Below are 17507 nucleotides of genomic sequence, written 5' to 3' on the forward strand. Positions count from 1 at the left end.
CATATCCTGAGGATCTGGACGGATGTCGATTTAGAAGATAAATGGTGCCCCAAAGCTGCATGTTCTTTTGTGAGTTCTCTCTTATGATGTTGATGGATTTCTTTCATGATTCTAACAGGAATGTTAACTAGGGCTACAGATGAGCAGCATGTGTACCCTGCTTCCTATCAACTTCCCAAGCAGATTTCACGAGTCCTCAGCCATTACACAGGCAGAAATTTCTCAGTCCCACCCCCTACCCTGGCCAGAAATGACAATCAGCTAAGGAGTTTTCCACCCTGAGCCTGGATCTAACTTTAGAATCCCCTCAACAAGTACTCCTGGCAACCACTGCCTATTGATTGTGATTGATCTTAAGTTGGCCAGTAACATTAGAGATGTATAATGATTATAATTTATATGCCTCTGTACCATGTAGAAAATAGCTGCTGCCCATTGCCCCTAAGTACCACCTTGATCACATGGACCCTGCTTCCAAGACCCCCAGACCTTCCCACAATTAATCACTAAAGGGGGTGCTCAACCAAGGCTACTGCCCCTAGGACCCTTTTCCCAAGCTGTGCAGACAGCTCTTCTGTCTGTCTAGAGCTTTGCCCTGTGTGTTGAGCACCAACCTCAGTAGTTAACAACCTCCCAAAACTGGGAGAAGCTTGAGACAGCCAAGACGGAGGTTCTTGTGACAGTGGAAAGGAAGCACAGAGGAAGGGTGCCAAGAAGAGGGAGGGAGGCCCTTTAAGGACCAGCACTGGGCAACCAAGGCTGATCGATCACTTTGGCCTGGAATTCTCCCAGAGCCTGGCAGTTTTGTTCTACACCTTTGCATCTAGGACCTGGGGTAGGAGCAGCAGAGAGGATCCTCATTTACAAAGCACTGATCACCAAGACTCAAGCCAGATAGATTCCTTGATTTTATTATTATCAATGCAGTTACTGGTAACCACACTGATACCTACACAACTGAAAGAATGTTCTTGAAATTTTAGAATCTAGCATAGGCCAGTCACTCATATAATCCTAAATGCCAGCTAATTTTTTTTTAAGTCTTTGCATTCTGGAACTTGAAAATAATAGAACTTATATTAATAGAACTCACTAATTTAAATTTTATAGACATGAGAGAAAAAACAGGTACATTTTTCAAAGTAAAGGTATTGGTATTAGCAGTAGGATTGACATTGGAGGTTTGGTGAAAACCTGAGATTTCCTTAACCCTAAAAATTCCCTTTCTGCATACCATCTATAGGAAAACTATCTCTATATAAATTTCTACTAAATTTTACTTCCTAAAATTTACAACTCTGAACAAAGGCAGGACATAAAATGAGGTGATTTGGTCTTCAGGTGGGAGTGGGGGACCCCCACAGTCTGCACTGGGAAGGCGAGCCAGGTGGCCACCAGCTGAGTGACCACTGGATTGCTAGTGGAAAACAGAGAGCCATGTGAGAAAGGGATACACAGGGCCCTGGCTCCAGGAACATCAGTCCAGTGGGGAAATAAGAGAGAAGGACAGAGGAACAGCACTGGCTGGTGTGCAGATGTGAAGGGCCACTGAGGGGAACAGTGTTAACTGTGATGTTTGATTTCATGCACGTTCTAACCACAAGCCCAGTGTTTGCTAGCCAGACTTGAGATAAGAATGCCAAGGCATGAAGCACATGAATTCAAAGACTGGCAGAGAAGCCAGGAGCAGGTGGGAAGGACCCAGCCACAGAGATGGGAGGAAGAGGTCGATTAAAGCAGCCTTCAGTGGTGGGACCCAGGGCTTGATGATAGTTTGGCTTGAAGGAATAAAAGGAATAGCAGTCTACACTGGCCCCCAGAGAAGGCTGAGACTGGACTTCCAGAGCAGGGGAGTTTGAGCCAGGCCAGTATCATTCCAGAAAGGTTTTGAAACTCTCGGCTTCTGAGGTCCTTCCAAAACAAATGCTTTACCTTTTGCAAAGGAAATTTGTCTTAGAAGTGTAAAAGTTTTGTGATGATTGCCTCCGTTTCTTTGTTTATCATTTATGTTCTCAGTTTCAGCTTAAAAAATACTAGCAACTGTTATGTAATACTGCTAGGCAGGTTGCACATTTTTTAAGCATTGTTGTTTTCCCACAGAAATCAATCCTGTTGAGCTTTTACTTTCCAGCGTGTAGTCTGAGATGGGGAGTTGAGGATAATAAATTCCTCCCAGGGCCTGTTCTGATTTCTCTGGCTCATCTTTAGAGTGGCACCATCAAGGCCAGGAAAATAGTGATATTTGGGCAAGGAAGTCCTTGTTTACCTTGTCTCATTCACTTTTATGATGTTTTTTTTTTTTGTCCTCTGTGAATAAAAGTCCAAAAGAGATTGTTTTTCATACTCATCTTACTTTATGCTTTCAGTTGGTGACAGCAAATCAGACTGTTGCAAGTCATCCTCAGGAGCTAAGGGAAGTAGGTATAGGAGGCCCACAGTCTGCAGAGTGGAATCAGGTGGCCAGGAGCAGGTGGGAAGAGCAGGTGGCTGCCTAGGAGGACAGGTTACCTGGGGCAGAGTAAAGACAGCTGTGGTCATCTAATGTGAAAGGCAGGAGTGTGCACAGACCAGGGGCAGCTAGGGAAAGTGTCAAGGAAATAACATTTATGACAATACTGCAGGGCCTGGTCACTTAAACAGGCCATTTCATGCTGCACTGGAGAAAATCACAGATACTATCATTCTGAGTTTCAGAGATCTTGAGTCAAGTGGCAGAGTTGAATTAAATCCAGACTAATTAGGCTCTAAACTTTATCCTCATTTCACCTAATTAGGAGTAACAGTAAAGGAGAGCAAAGTCCAATCAATTCTTCTGGACTCAGAATTGATTACTGTGAAGGAGTCTTAGAAGGCCATCTCAGGCACCCCATGTATTGAACTGTTAGTATTTAGTGATCTCTAGCATAAGGTGACAGTCACAGAACAATGACAACAGTCCAGGCACCATTTTAAACCCTTTCACCTAAACTCATTGAACCATCACGGCAATCTCATGGTAGCTGTATTGCTGCTCCCTTCATATGAATGGAGAAGGTAACTGAGGGAGAAGTTAAATAACTGACCTGAGATCACACAGCCAGATAGGAGAACAGGCCAGGCCTGGCCCCTAACTACCTGACCAGTCTACACCTGTGGCTGGGACACGCAATCCAGCAAGTGTTTGCTGAGCAAAGCATCCTGCAGGTCGCTGTGGGAAACAGGAGGATGAACTAGACATAATCCCAGATGTAGGTGGCAGTGAGGAAATGACATGAGATTGGTGGCTGGGATTCTGTGGTCTGGGAGGAGAGAAACTGGCGACACCCAGAGGGGGCCTCCCTCCCAGAGGCTCTGCCGAGGAGGGAAATGGAAGAGGAATCATGGCTGACTTCAGGGTGTGGCTGATTTGAGCTTGTTTACCAGCTGTGAGGAGAGCAAACTGCACAGAACAGATAGATGTCTTTGGAAATAAGAAGGAAAGTTGAGGGGAGGCAGGGAACCAGGGCCCACGGAGTGCTGGGAGGGGTGGGACTTAGGAAGGTCCCTTGAAGAAGGAGCATTGACACAGAATGGAGGACAGGGCCGTGAAGGAGAGCATGTCAGATGTCCTCAACCCTCAGTGGAGGAAAGGTCTGAGAGCACAAAGGAAAGTTGGTTTGACGCTGAGCTGAAACAGGGCCATTCGCCAGGAGATGACTAACCTCAGTGAACAACATCCAGGACAGATCACAGAGCAGCCATTCATACCCGATCCAACATGACCAAGTGCAAGAGATGAAACTGTCTTTTTAATCAGGGAAATATGACTAAAACCATGCAATGCAACTTTATTTCTGGATGGAATTTTTGTTATTTTCTTTTGCTTTGCAGTGCTAGGAATCAAACCCAAGGCCTCATTCATGCTAGACAAGTGCTCTACCAGCGAGCACATTTCCAGTCCTGGAATGCATTTTTAAATCTATCTTAGCTTGATTTCCAAGGTTCCTCTTAGGTATACATTTCTGAATCTTACTAGCAGTTAAATTTGTACCAGATTCTTCAATTAAAGCAAACAATATTCCAAAGCAAGAAAAGTAATAATGATTTCATAAATGGCCTCAATTTTGCTTTCACAACAGAAGTTTTGAACAGTTAAATGTGAATCAAATTAGATTTCCTATCTTGTTACTGAGTTAATGTTCCATCTCCAAGCACACCCATCATTTGCTCAGAGTGGTGCTTCTCAAGTGGTTAATTTTGTCCATTAGGGGACATTCGACAGTGTCTAGAGACGTTTTTGATTAACCTAACTGGTGGACAGTTACAGACATCACTGGTGGTTAGAGGCACTAACCAGAGCTTCTGCTACCTTCAAAGAGTAGAGTAAAAAGTTTGCGAAAACCTGGAATGTCTTTCAGCTTTGTCAGACGGCATCCCGATTTTCTTATTGGAAAGTAGATAATGACCTTGTGAGTAGGAGTCCCAGTGGACACACCTTCCATTCCCCTGGAGAATAGACCCAGCTCCAGGAGTCCCACTCAGTTCCTCTCTGACACTGGATGGGAATATGGCTCTCGAGACTGGAAACAAGGACTCTTGCAGTGACGTCCACAAGAAATGCCCTCAATGTGGCCAGTGTTTCATTACTAAGCATGATGACCAGCACAGGCCACACCCAGGAGGAATAAATACCAAACAAGCCCAGAAGCATTTACCATAAAATATCTAGTGAATGCTTAAAGTCTGGCAGGGGTACGTGTGCAGACCCCCCAGAGTCATATAATAAACAAATACTTGGTGATTCTGTTACAGGAGCAGTAACTGAACTAGAACTGTCGGGTCTATTACCTTATTTAATCTTCATTGTAAACCAAACACACCTAAAGCTCCTAGTGGGCTTTATATAAAAGGATGTCCCAATAAGTTAAAATTTTGGTTAGTTAAAAAAACTAAGCATTTTTTTTTTAATGAAAGAAAACACACCATTTTCTCATGCTGAAACTTCATGCAATGAGCGCATAGTTAACAGGTCAAACCTGAGTCTCCTGTGCAGTAAGTAATAGCTGACCACATGTTTGTGAAGATGTGTGAAAGTCAGAACTGCAGGCTCCTGAGAGGCTTTGGGACAGGTAATAGTGACACTCCTTTTCCCCTCAGCATTCTGAATCCATGGAAATGGGGAGAAAAAGTGCACTCATAAATTAATAGAGGCTTAAGGGACATGTCAGTCATTTGCAATGTATGGAATACCTTTTGGTCCTGATTCAAACACAATATATAGGTTTTTCAAGAAATTTTGAACCTTAATAATTGATGTTACTAATGAATCACTGTGATAAGAGTATTGTAATTATGCCTTATTTTATATCTTCCCCCCCCCCCTTTTTTTCAGTATAGGGAATTGAACCCAGGGCCTCATGCATGCTAGGAAAGCACTCTGCCACTGACTGAGCTGCCTCCCAAGCTCTTGTTAAATTTTATTTTGAGATAGGGTCTTGCTAAGTTGCTCAGGTTGGCCTCAAACTGGTCATTCTTCTGTCTCAGTCTCTCAAGTAGCTGGGATTGCAGGCATATGCCACAGTTCCCAGCAATATCCTTATCTTTTAAAGATGCTTCCTGAAATATTGTCAGATAAAATGATGTTTAGGTTCAAGATATTGAAAGAAAGGAAGTGATTAAGGGTATAAGTCAAATAAGACAGACAAATTAGTGATAGTCAAAGCAAGGAATAGGGTCCTGGTGTATCATTATTCTTGTACTATGTATGCTTGATATTTCCCATAAAATTTTTAATACTGATAAACCTGAATCCAGAGAGCATGGCTTTCATGTGCCATTTATGGGCTCTCAGTGGAGCCCCTGGGTTAGGTAGACGTTGCCATCCCACCACAGGAAAGCCATGAACATCACAGGTCTCCTGATGGACCCAGCCTGTTGGAATAACTCACAGTGACATGAAATCTGACATCTTGAGTTGGGTTCCTATGCAAATTTTACACTTTCCTCCATTAGTGCCACCAAGCTCAGTCAGTCACCTTACAAATATGAGCACGTGGATCCTAGGAGATGAGGCCAGGATGGTAGTCAGGCACAAAGTCACCTCACTCTGAGAAAAGACTTCAGATCACATGCCCTATGAGGGAGGGTGGGCAGGGAGGATCCATAGTGACACCCTTGTACATTCAAATGGTGAGTAGAAAATATTGATTAGTTTAGGGGACTTTATTATGTAAGAAAGAAAATATAAAGATTAACTAGTAGAAATAAAAATTAGTAAAATTAGCATTTTCAGAAAAATAGGGACCAGTCAGGGGACCTCATGGAGGGAAAGAATAAAACACAGGACAGAAGCCCGCAGAACTGTGGAATACTTTGTCATCTTGCCACAAAAGCAAGATGAGCCAAGAATACAGGGGAAACTGGAGCAGATGAAGCAATGGGTCCAACTGAGGCTGAATTGTATGTTCTTCATCTGTGATTGCCTTAGCAATGAGCCCTTCCCCTCATGGCGATGGCACTATAAGAGACACATCATAATAATGAGCATCAGAGCTGCAGATGATCTGGTTGGCTTTGTCTTGGAAGAAAGACTGGGTTAGGCTACAGAGCTAGCCACCAGGATGACCTCTGAAAGGGTAGAATTTAAGGTATTTACCAAATAGCAGGTTTAAATGTGACACTCTCCAGGCTTCTGGGTACAAAGCTTCTCCTACTGACTTGGAGGTTGGTGCAGATAATATAAAACACTAGCAGTATGCCCCTTCTGTCACACCCATTCCACCTGATGTCATTGGTCTCTAAAGGTCACCTGAATTAGGAAAAAGAAGAAGCCTTTCTCCAAGTAAGCTGTGTGTTAATTTAGAATAGAAATAACCACAGTAGCCTATTGCTCTGATTAACCTCCCTTTCCCAGTAGATTAGCCGGGTAGGAAATCAGGGCATCGGCAACTTGAACTCAAGTGGGTGTCAGTCAGTTTCCATGGGACGGTAGTAACACAACTTAGCTTTCTACTCTGAGATGTGCCTTCTGGGCTGGGACAGTGACCAGCACAAACACAACAATGTGGACTGAGTATCTGAGAGTGAGCACATTCTAGTAATAGCTGTTTTTATTGGCTATTTCTCTTCTCTGGGTTTCAGGTCTATGAAACCATTGGACACAGCAGCACCACCTTGCTAGCAGAAGTGTTTCTGCCTATCCCTGAGACTACTGTTGTCACTGGAAGGGCTCCCATAGAAGAAGTGGAATTTAGCAGTAACCAGCATGTGACACTGGACCACGAGGGAGTTGGAAGCGGTATGGAAATTGAATTGTCATCAATATGGCTTATGGTTTCATTGTCAGATTTGAGTATATCCTTTTCACATCGCTCTGACAACCAGATAATATTTAATTGCTACCAGAATTCATATTAAAATAATGATGTTATATAATATTTTGCCAAGTCACTTTTATAAGCTACTATTGACCATGAAAATGCATGTAACTATATAACTATAAAGTGTTTAGCAGTATGAATTAAGAACCTTTAAAATCCCCTTCCATGCCTTAATTCCATTTATCAGAATCTTTTTTAAGAAAATAATTTGAAATAAAGACAAATCTTTGTACTTAAAAATATACATCACAGTGATATTTGTAAGGCTAAAAACATGGTGATAACTTTAGTAAGTAAAATAGATTATTCCTTACCATTCTGTCTTCTACAATTTTAATAAGATATATGATAGATCTTCTCACTGTCCTCCATGTTTCTTAATTTTTCTTTATACTTTAATATTTAATGTTTTCTTTCTCTGCTACATTATATGTAATTTCTTCCAAGTCATGAATTCACTCTTTAGCTGTGTCTAATCATTGGAGTTCATCATTGTTTTCTCCTTCCACTTTTCCTTCCATTTCTCCAATTTTAGAAACTCTATCTAGTTCTTTTCCGATAAGCCTGGCCAGTTCTGATTGCTTTTTGTTCTTTTCTTGGACTCCAATCAGTTCTTTTTTATTCATTCATTCATTTTATTGAAACATATTAAAATTTTTAAAAGATTCTGTATCTGATAATTGCAAAACCTATCCACATATTGTTCTGATTCTGCTGCCTCTTATTCATGATGGCTTGTTTCCTCATGTTCCTGGTAATTTTTATTTTTAACTCATATCTGGAGCTTTAGCTGCAAGAATTCTTTAAGACCCAAATCTAGTCATCAGTATAAAATCTGAAGACCTGGACTTAGTTGTAGCTCTGACATGGACAAACCATGTTACCCCAGCAGTCATAGAACCTCCCTGGGTATTATCTTCCTCATACATTAAATAAAAAACACCTCCTTTAATGTTTCATCAGTATGCTTTGAAAATAAAGATGAAAATCCTTCCAATATGAAGGACAGATTTGGAAAACATCAAGATGCTATTATGACATAAAAGTGCTATTGTTTTGCATGAATAATAGTTACTGGAAATCTGGACTCTGAAGTAACTGTATTTAGTGCCTGAACATCTTTTCTTGGTTTAGTTGACTAAACATGCTGCCCTTAATTTCCAGTTGGTGGAGGTCAGATGAGTGGGGCCTTGCTGTGGCCACAACAGTTGAACAGTGACCAACATCTACTGTGTGCTTGCTGCTTGCCAGGCCCTGACTCAGCTTTGCAGTGCTCATTCCTTGAACTTGGGGTCTCACTTCAGGGTACCTGCATTTGTTCCTTCTGCTAGGAATATTCCTTCCAAAAGTATCTACATGTCTCACTTCCACTTTCTTCAGTCATTTATTCAAAAATCACTTTCACCATGGTAATATCCACACTCTACTGTCAGAGACAGAGCCAAGAGGCTGGTTCTGTGTCACCCAAAGCAGTCTGATGGCCCTGGCGGGGATCATGTGTTCCCGCCCATCACCTTACCTACTCCAAGTTCCATTGGCCGACCATCTGCATTCTTGCTAGGACTGGGCTCATTTCTCCTTCTAAATATAAATTAATCTTATTTAATCTGATGTATCCCCAGGAGTGCCCTTCTCCTTTGAAGCTGATGGCAGCAATCAACTGACTCTAATGACCTCGGGGAAGGTGTCGCACAGTGTGGCATGGGCTGTTGGGGAAAATGGCATCCCGCTAATTCCTCCATTGTCACAGCAGAACATCGGATTTCGGAGGTAACATGTGGCTTGAACAAACTGATGGCCAATATCAGTGTTAGTGTTACAGATTTACAGGGAGGGAAAGCTTACAATGTCATATCCTTTCCTTTTATTGTCAGGTGCCAGTGTTTACAGAGTATTTCAAAACTTGTTCTTAACCTAAAAATTAAAATAGCAAGAGCCTAACAAATATTAGGGATTTATCAGTGTCAGAGGAAAGCATTTTATTTCATCCTCACAGTAACTCTGAGAGACTGTTTTCCCCATGTTACAATTGGGAGAGGCGCCCAGCATATGGTTGTGTATATTTAGCCCTCAGTAAAGGTTTGTTGCTAACAAATCTACTGGTTGTACAAAAGTCCCTATTCTCCAGCCCCTTTCTGTATTGCTACATCCTCATTCAGAAGAGGAGAAAGGGCTTCTGGGCTAGCCAGTCCACTCCTAGGCAGCTGTTTTAGTCAGCTGTTTTGCCACTGTGACTAAAAGACCCAACTAGGGGCTGGGATATAACTCAGTTGCTAGAGTGCTTGCCTCACATGCACAAGGCCCTGGGTTTGAGCCCCAGCACCACAAAGGAAAAAAAAAAAGAAAGAAAAAGACCCAACCAGCACATCTGTAGAGGAGGAAAGGTTTATTTGAGGGCTCACAGTTTCAGAGGTCTCAGTCCATCGACAGCAGGCTCTTTCTTCGGGGTTCAAGGTGAGGCAGAACATCCTGACAGAAGAGAATGGCAGAGGGAAGCAGCTCACGTGGTGATCAGAAGCAGAGAGAGACTCCACTCTCCAGATACAAAAATACACCCCACAGTCTTGCCTCCAGTGAACTACCTCCTCCAGCCACACCCTACCTGCCTCCAGTTACCACTCAATTAATCCCTATCAGGTGACCAATTCATTGATTGGGTTAAGACTATAACCCAATCATTTCTCCTCCAAACCTTCTTGCATTGTCTCACATGTGAGTTTTTGTGGGACACCACATCTAAACCATAACAGCAGCCCTTGAGTGATGATGCTGGTCCACGTGCCTAGGTCACAGGAGCCCCATCTTCTCCATCAGAGGCTCCCTCTGTCCTTCCCAATAGATGTGTCTTGATCAGCCCCTCAGTTGCCTCATCTCTAAAATGAAAGGGTTTCTTCTCATCATCAAGAACACACTTTCCAAGTCTGAGACTAGCTGTTTTCAATGTGTGGAAAACCAGAACAGGGCTTGTTTGGTCCCCTTGGCACCCTCCACGTCCCCATTCCACACTCCGCATTGCACTGTCTCCATGTAATGAAAACCACAGGGAGATGGGCTTGCTCCAAGTCAGGTGCTGCTTCCTGCCCAGCGGGCCAGTGCCCTGGAGCATAGGCATTTTGCATTCATTTTACTTGAGCTTAATGCTAGGGAAACCTCTTGGGGGGTAAAACAGGACACAAGTAACTAAGTAATGGGAAGCACAGAACTGTTGACAAAGCCCCAAGGCCACTGTGCTTCCTTTGAATCCCTGTGTGCAAAGCTGGTGCCTTTTTCTTTTGTTTGTTTGCATCCGAGTGCCCTCATGGCCTGGGATGTGAGGCATTCAGGGCTTCTGGACCACATGCAGAGGCTCCTCTTCCCTGGCCAGGACCCAACTATGCACAGGGCAGAGTTGTAGGACTGAGTCACATTTGCATCCCCTCCATTCATATTTCCTTATTGCCCTATGACATTTAGTAGCAATCATCCAGACGCCTGGCACACAGCCTTATGTGAAGATTTTTCTCTCATGGTGGATAAGCAGTTCTCTGGGATCCAGTGGTCCTGATGCAACCTGCTCAGTGATAAAGTCAAACCCACAGAATCAACTGGTTTTCCTTGTTTATTTGTTTGTTTATTTTTCCAGTGCTTTGAAGAGAGCAGATGCCATCTCATCTATTGGCACATCAGGAATGACAGACATGAAGAAGTTGGCCAAGTGGGCAGCAGAGTCCAAGCTTGACCCGAATGACCCCAACAATGCCCCTTTAATGCAACTGATCTCGGTAATGTGGCCAGAGGCACACAGGCCATTTCTAAGCTCAGAGTGGCAATAAAAGATGAAATCGCAGAGCCCTTTGTGCCCATATTCTTCTACGCCATGCTCCCCTACTCAGCACTGTCTAAGGGCCCGAGAGCTGGCTGAGGTGAGGTTTAAATTCCTGCCCTGCTGCTTCCCTAGCTGTGAGACAACATGGCCACCCTCATAATGCGGTAGTGAGGAAAAGCGTGGCTGCTCAGAAACTCTTGGCCAGCCACACAGCCACCTGCAATGATACCAGCTGCTTCTTGTTACTCCTTCCTGTAGCTCTGCCCAGACCCTAAAGAAAGATTTATTTTCTCTGTTTTAATGGATTTTGTCTTTCGAATCTGCCCATCTGAAACTGTTAAATGTCTCCCAAAATTCAGTGCTAGGTTTCTTCAGGCGAAATCCACCTGTCACATGGCCTAGTTGTGCATTTTCTGGTTTCCATAGGTGGCTACCAGTGGTGAATCCTATGTCCCTGATTTCTTTCGACTGGAACAGCTACAACAGGAATTTAACTTTGTCTCAGATGAGGAATTAAATCGATCCAAACGTTTCAGGCTTCTTTGTCTTAGAAGCCAAGAGGTGCCAGAATTCCGAAATTATAAGCAAATTCCAGTATATGACCGAGAAATTATGGAAAAAATATTCCAGGTAAAAAGTTTCCTAAGAAGGGTTAGTAAAATAATAAAATATCTGGTATGCCTCTTAGTGTAATGTTATAAATGAACTTTCTTCTCCTTATTAAATTCTCAAGAGCAATATGGTTTTTTCTTATATAACACTTTTATATGTAACCTGTCTATTAATTTTCTTGAATTTGATATTTAAATAATTTATTTGCCTCATTGTAGTGATATGTAAAATAGCCAGTAACCAGGAATCTGAATCATGTGGTTGAACTGTCTAGGTTTAGAACTGTAAAGCTGGAAGATGAACTAGGGGTTAATGTGGTTATCCCTGGCTTGGCCAGGAATTCAGTTCTGTTTTAATGCAAGAGGTATCTGCCAAGCACTCTGTCCCAGGCACAGTGGTAAAATGCCCCAGGGAAGCCTGAATGGGTAGGATTTGGGCAGACTGGGTTGGGTGGGGCAGGAAGGAACAGAGGAGATGCACCAAATCTGAACCCTGGTCAAGGGCAAGAGTAGGAACAGAGGCTTAGCGGATGCAGATGGCAAAGGCAGGGGCTGGGATGGAGGAGCTTTAGAGAAATTTTAGGACACAGGCTGTATAGAAGGAGCAGGCTAGTGGTAAAAAGATGAGTTTGTATTTGATGAGATGGGTGGAAAAAAATTAAAAATTAATACCATTGTGATTTTTTTCTGCAGAAATTATTCCTAGAGGATGCATCTGGTTACTTGGTTCTTAGTTATTTGGTTCCTTAGTTTGGATTTGTGATCCTAAGGGATAGAAACCCAATTTTGAACCACCTCAGGCATCAACCAGGGAGTCTGCTGAACAATGAAACCCCAAAGCAGGGTTAGCCATCCGAAGACACAGGAGCCACAGGAATCCATCTGTGCCCCAGAGCCCCAGATGTGAGGCCTGCCTGCTGCCAGGATGCTTCTGCAGTCTGTCTGGGCTTCTGGTGCCATGGCTTCCTGCCCCCAATAAGCAGATAGCTTTCCTGTGCTTAGCCACATGATCACATCTGATGGCTTCAGCCCGCAGAAAGGGAGACATGTCCTCCTGTCCCAAGTTCAGAAGTGTTGGGGAATAGCTCTGTGTTGGGATCTGGATTGGAAGCCATCAATGGGCCTTCAACTGTCACCAACAATGGGCATGAGGAGAACGTGGCAGTTCCCAGGACACATACATAATTGACAGAAAAGGGGAAAAGCCTTACCTGATGTCACCAAAGCAAACCCCTGCCCTCCTCAGAATGGTTGACCCATCAGGGCAGCCAGATGTCACAGGATGGGACAATATTTTCACTGGGGTTTCTCATTGTTTTTGGAATTGCTTTACTTAAAATGGATAAAGGAAAACTTAAGCATGAGTTCGGTTAACTTGCTTGATGAGTTTAGCGTCTTGAATTCTGACTACTTTCTCTGTTCTGTGGCCTCTAAGCCTCCCTGCGTGAGCACTTGAACTTTTAAACACTGCCTTGAAGTCTCCTCTTTTGGTAAGGTAGCTTAACCAACTGACCTGGAATCCTGGATTCTGCACCAAAGATCAGTTCTGAACCAAAACTTAGGAGGAAGATGAAAGAAACATTTGGATTCATGATTTATGACTTGAACTGCATGAGATAAATAATTTCCTAATTCCAAGGAGAGCATCAGAGAGTACTTTAAAATCATCATGTCCTTTTAATTTTAGGAATATGAGAAGCGGTTACGAGACAGAAATGTAATTGAAACCAAGGACCATATAGACACCCATAGGGCCATTGTAGCCAAGTACCTCCAGCAGGTAAGAAAAATCACTTAAAACAGGTTTCACAGTGGGAGAGAGCCAGTATTCTGGAATGGGAGGTTCTCTGTTCTTATAAATGACTATGCCATCTTGTGCAAGCCACATAAATAAAAGTATGTGCCCGACAATTATCTTCACCTTTTGTATATATGAAACCAGTATGATATGTCATGGTTTATTATCAGTGATTGTCTTAAATGGAGATGATAACAAGAGACTGAATTTCTCAGTCATGTGTTTTCAAATATTTGAATGTTTACATTTATGTTATATTGCATTACAATGATTATCATTATGATCAGAAAAAAAAAATAAACAAGTTTAAAAATCACATGCTAAGGGCTGGGGTTGTGGCTCAGTGGTAGAGTGCTCGCCTAGCAAGTATGTGGCACTGGATTTGATTCTCCCACTATATAAAAATAAATAAATAAAATAAAGATGTGTCTCCATCTACAACTAAAAAAAATATTTTTAAAAAAATCACATGCTAAGTGCCTTGTTCACTAGAAAACAAAAATTAAAGTTGAAATATCATTTAATCTTTTTCCTTTCTTTTTTCTCCTTCCTTCAATGAATACATTTCTCCCATTATCTACTCTATAGCTCATGCACAAAAAAAGAAAGATAAGATAAAGGACCTCTAAATATCATAACTTTTAAGTTTGTATGTATTTATTTTGACTTTTTTACAGTGCTAGGGATCAAACCCAGGGCCTCTTACATGCTGGGTCAGCGCAAGCCCTCCACCACTGAGCTGCCCTCCTGGCTCCTGAGGTCTCTATTTAAATTAGAACATATATCATTTTGAGTAAGGAAAGGACTTCAGAATCAGCTCTGAACTGTGTGTGCTGCAGACTGTTCCCATTTTTATTTTTTGTGATAGAATTTTGCTGGAAGAATGTGTTACCTATCTTTTGTATCCAGAGCTTTTCCAGCCCCCGAAAATGTAACAACAGTGAACAAAACAGAAAACCTCTGCCTTTAAGGAGACAGTCTAGGGGGAACTGCCAGCTGTACAGCAGAGAGAGTCACAGCTGGGGTGGGGGAGGGATGGGGTGACCTAAGGCAAAGACTGGGAGGAGTGCTGGAGTGAACAATGACATTTAAATTAGTTTTAAATAAAGCTGAATTCTTTCCCTAGGTTAGAGACTCGGTGATAAATCGTTTCCTAGTTGGTAAACACCATTTTCTTCTTACTGATTTGGTAGTCGAAGAAGAAGTTCCCAATATCAGGTAAAAATAATCAAAGCCATTATTATTACTCTCTATAAAATCTGTGTTTTTATTCTATTAGATAAAAGGTGTCATACCACATCTTTTGATCATTATGTGGTAGGCATGGCCCAGCACTGTGCTGGAAACCTGGTTATGTCCGAGGGATCCCCGCTAGGACAAGTCACCCTAGGCTCTCCCATGGTGTCCAGTACAGCCCATCTCACCTCCACTGCCTCCAAGACCCTCCTGCAGGTTCTCCTCTGCTTTCCTAATCTCCTGGGCTAGAATCTCTCCATCACAAGGCCACGGAAGTGGCTACTACCTCACCCTCAGAGGCTCCTGAGTCTGGATCTGGCTCAGGCACCCCACTGGGAGGACAAAGGACATCAGGGAAAAATGGAAGTTGGGAACTGACTATTTGCTTGGTCAACTCCCTATTTTTAGAATAATCTTGAAAGGTCTCAGCTAGGGTGGGCACATAAAAGGTGAAAGGTGGTCTTATGGGGACATTAACATGACTTTTTCTGTGGTTCAATTTATTCTCCTAAAAAGGTCATTCCCTGTGCATGTCCTTCCTCTCCCCTATCTGACTGGTAGAAAGGCAACCCCCTCCACTGTCATCCATGGACAGAAGAGAGATAGTGTCTGCCAAAATTCACATGGAAACCCCTCTCTCTACAGAGTCCTGTCATTGAATGTTGTAGTCATAAAAATGTCACTTAGAACAGATGGTGATTTTTCATGCTGTTTTTCTTTTCTTTCTTTTTTTCTGCTTTACTTTCTGCATTAAGTTCTGAAGGCTCGGGGTATGTTCATTCTTTCTTTTTTTTTTTTTCCTTTTTTTAATTTCAGTTTGTTTTTGGCTTTAAACTAGAATGTCTCAGTATTTAGTGGTCCCAGTCATGCTCCCAGACCGACAGTCGTGGAGGATCAAAGCCTCAGTGGAGGAGTCACTCGGAGGGAGGAAGCATTGATAAGGGAAGGGACATACCATGTCAGGATGCCTGGCAAGGCTGTGTCTCTGAGACCCTGAGTCTGGGTTAGACAGGCGTCCCCCGGAAGGTGGGCTCTATCATCAATGCCCTGAGATGGAACCCTAGCCCCCTCCCGAAAGGCCTTCAGCAAATCATAACATCTCCCAGAGCCTCCAGTTTCATCTGAAAAATGGAGTAAATTTTTTATTTCAAGAATAAGTACATCATAGGCAAGGTCCTAGCACTGTCCTTGACACATAGAAGGGCTTAATAGGTTCATAGAGGGTCCCTGTGCTGTGCAGGACCCTGGAGAACAAATGGACCAGCTCCTGGAAACCCTTTGGGATTGCCTATGGGAGCCACCAATAATGCCAGGCAAGAATTGCAGGGCCCTCATCCAAAAAGGGGCCTGCTCAATTCTGAGCAGTGAAGCTGAGATCCATGAGCCCCTGCTGGCTCTGCACAGGGGGCTTTGTTCTGTGGCCTCTGGCATAGTCATTAATGTCCACTTCCAGACACAGTCACATCTTGTTTCTGTTCAGTCTCTGAGCAAGAACTTACGTTGCTCCGTGCACTTTTCTCCCATGGTTCTGGGACCATGCTGCTTTTATCTTCCTGGAAGTGCTTATTGATGATCATCTCAGTGATCAGGAGAGATTGATAAGAGAAGGATTCTCTCCCCCACTCCACCTCCTCCTCCTGAAGTCACTTAGCATCAGTCCCTGTTCTCATCCCAGCAGTGGCATTTTAGGGACCTACTGAGTGCTAGATCAGTGCCAGGTGCTTCACACCCCTCCTGCTTCATCCTCTCAGCCACTCCAAGAGGTAGGGATGATTATGCTCATTTACAGAGGATAAAACAAAGACTTAAAGAGGTGAAATAATTTGCCCTAGGGTGCGGAGTAGAGCCAGGATTCACGCCCAGTTCTGTCTAAACTCAGACCGTGAGAGGTCCCCAGAACTGCCGAAGGCTGTGTGCACTGTCTCCTGTGGGTGGAACACTTAATAATGCTGACAGAGGGTGCACAGGGAGTCCCTCCAGCTGAGTGATATTGGCCCTGAGGAGGGAAGGCAGGAGCAAAGGTGAGGGTGGGGGAGTACAAGGGTGCGTTTGAGGGTCTGGCACGTGAGCAAGGTAGAGAGGCAGGCGGGGGCCAGGACATGGCTTTTCTTCCTCTGCGGAGTAGCAGCTGAAAAAAAAAAAAAATGTTCAGCAACCCACGCAGTGGATGGGCAGAATTTCTAGACTCTTCCAACCACCCTGAATAGGACAGTTTCCAGAGGCCTGTGAGAAACCTTGGGGCAGAGTTGGGAGAGTCATCCCCTCGTTTTCCAGGCCTTTCTTTTCCTTTGAGTCCTAATCCTGCTCTGTAACCATTAGCATTTTGGGCCTGAGCCTTTTCAAGCTGGCAGAACAAAAGCGGCCACTGAGGCCAAGGAGAAAAGGGCGGAAGAAGGTGACCGCCCAGAACCTGTCGGATGGAGACATCAAGCTGCTGGTGAACATTGTGCGGGCGTATGACATTCCAGTGAGGAAGCCCCCGGCAAGGTGAGAGTCTCCTGTCCCCCTGGGACGGAAGGCGTGGGAGCCCGGCTAAGGCGAGCTTGTGGAGGATGCTCACTCTTGTTCTTAACATGGGTTCTACTCGGCGGGCCTGGGAGCTCTGGTTGAAGCCATGGCCTGTCCTGGGATGTAAGAGTCAATTCAGGTTAAGGAGGGCCTCAGTGGGACTGGGAAGAACATCTCATAGAAAGGACAAGAGGGACAGCTGAACAGCACGG

At 43.6% G+C, this 17507-nt stretch overlaps 1 protein-coding gene across 5 annotated transcripts in view; it reads left to right on the forward strand.

The window, feature by feature from the left end:
* Cc2d2a (coiled-coil and C2 domain containing 2A) overlaps positions 1-17507 on the forward strand; it is a 100480-nt gene that overhangs the window by 54001 nt on the left and 28972 nt on the right. For all 5 annotated transcript variants that reach the window (XM_071614154.1, XM_071614155.1, XM_071614159.1 and 2 more), the window contains 7 exons: positions 7099-7255; positions 8960-9107; positions 10960-11098; positions 11569-11772; positions 13441-13533; positions 14678-14769; positions 17107-17274. In XM_071614154.1, coding sequence (XP_071470255.1) covers positions 7099-7255; positions 8960-9107; positions 10960-11098; positions 11569-11772; positions 13441-13533; positions 14678-14769; positions 17107-17274 — 1001 coding nt within the window. The remainder of the gene's footprint in view (positions 1-7098; positions 7256-8959; positions 9108-10959; positions 11099-11568; positions 11773-13440; positions 13534-14677; positions 14770-17106; positions 17275-17507) is intronic.

This window comes from Marmota flaviventris, chromosome 7, assembly GCF_047511675.1.
Source record: "Marmota flaviventris isolate mMarFla1 chromosome 7, mMarFla1.hap1, whole genome shotgun sequence".
Taxonomy (NCBI): Eukaryota; Metazoa; Chordata; class Mammalia; order Rodentia; family Sciuridae; genus Marmota; species Marmota flaviventris.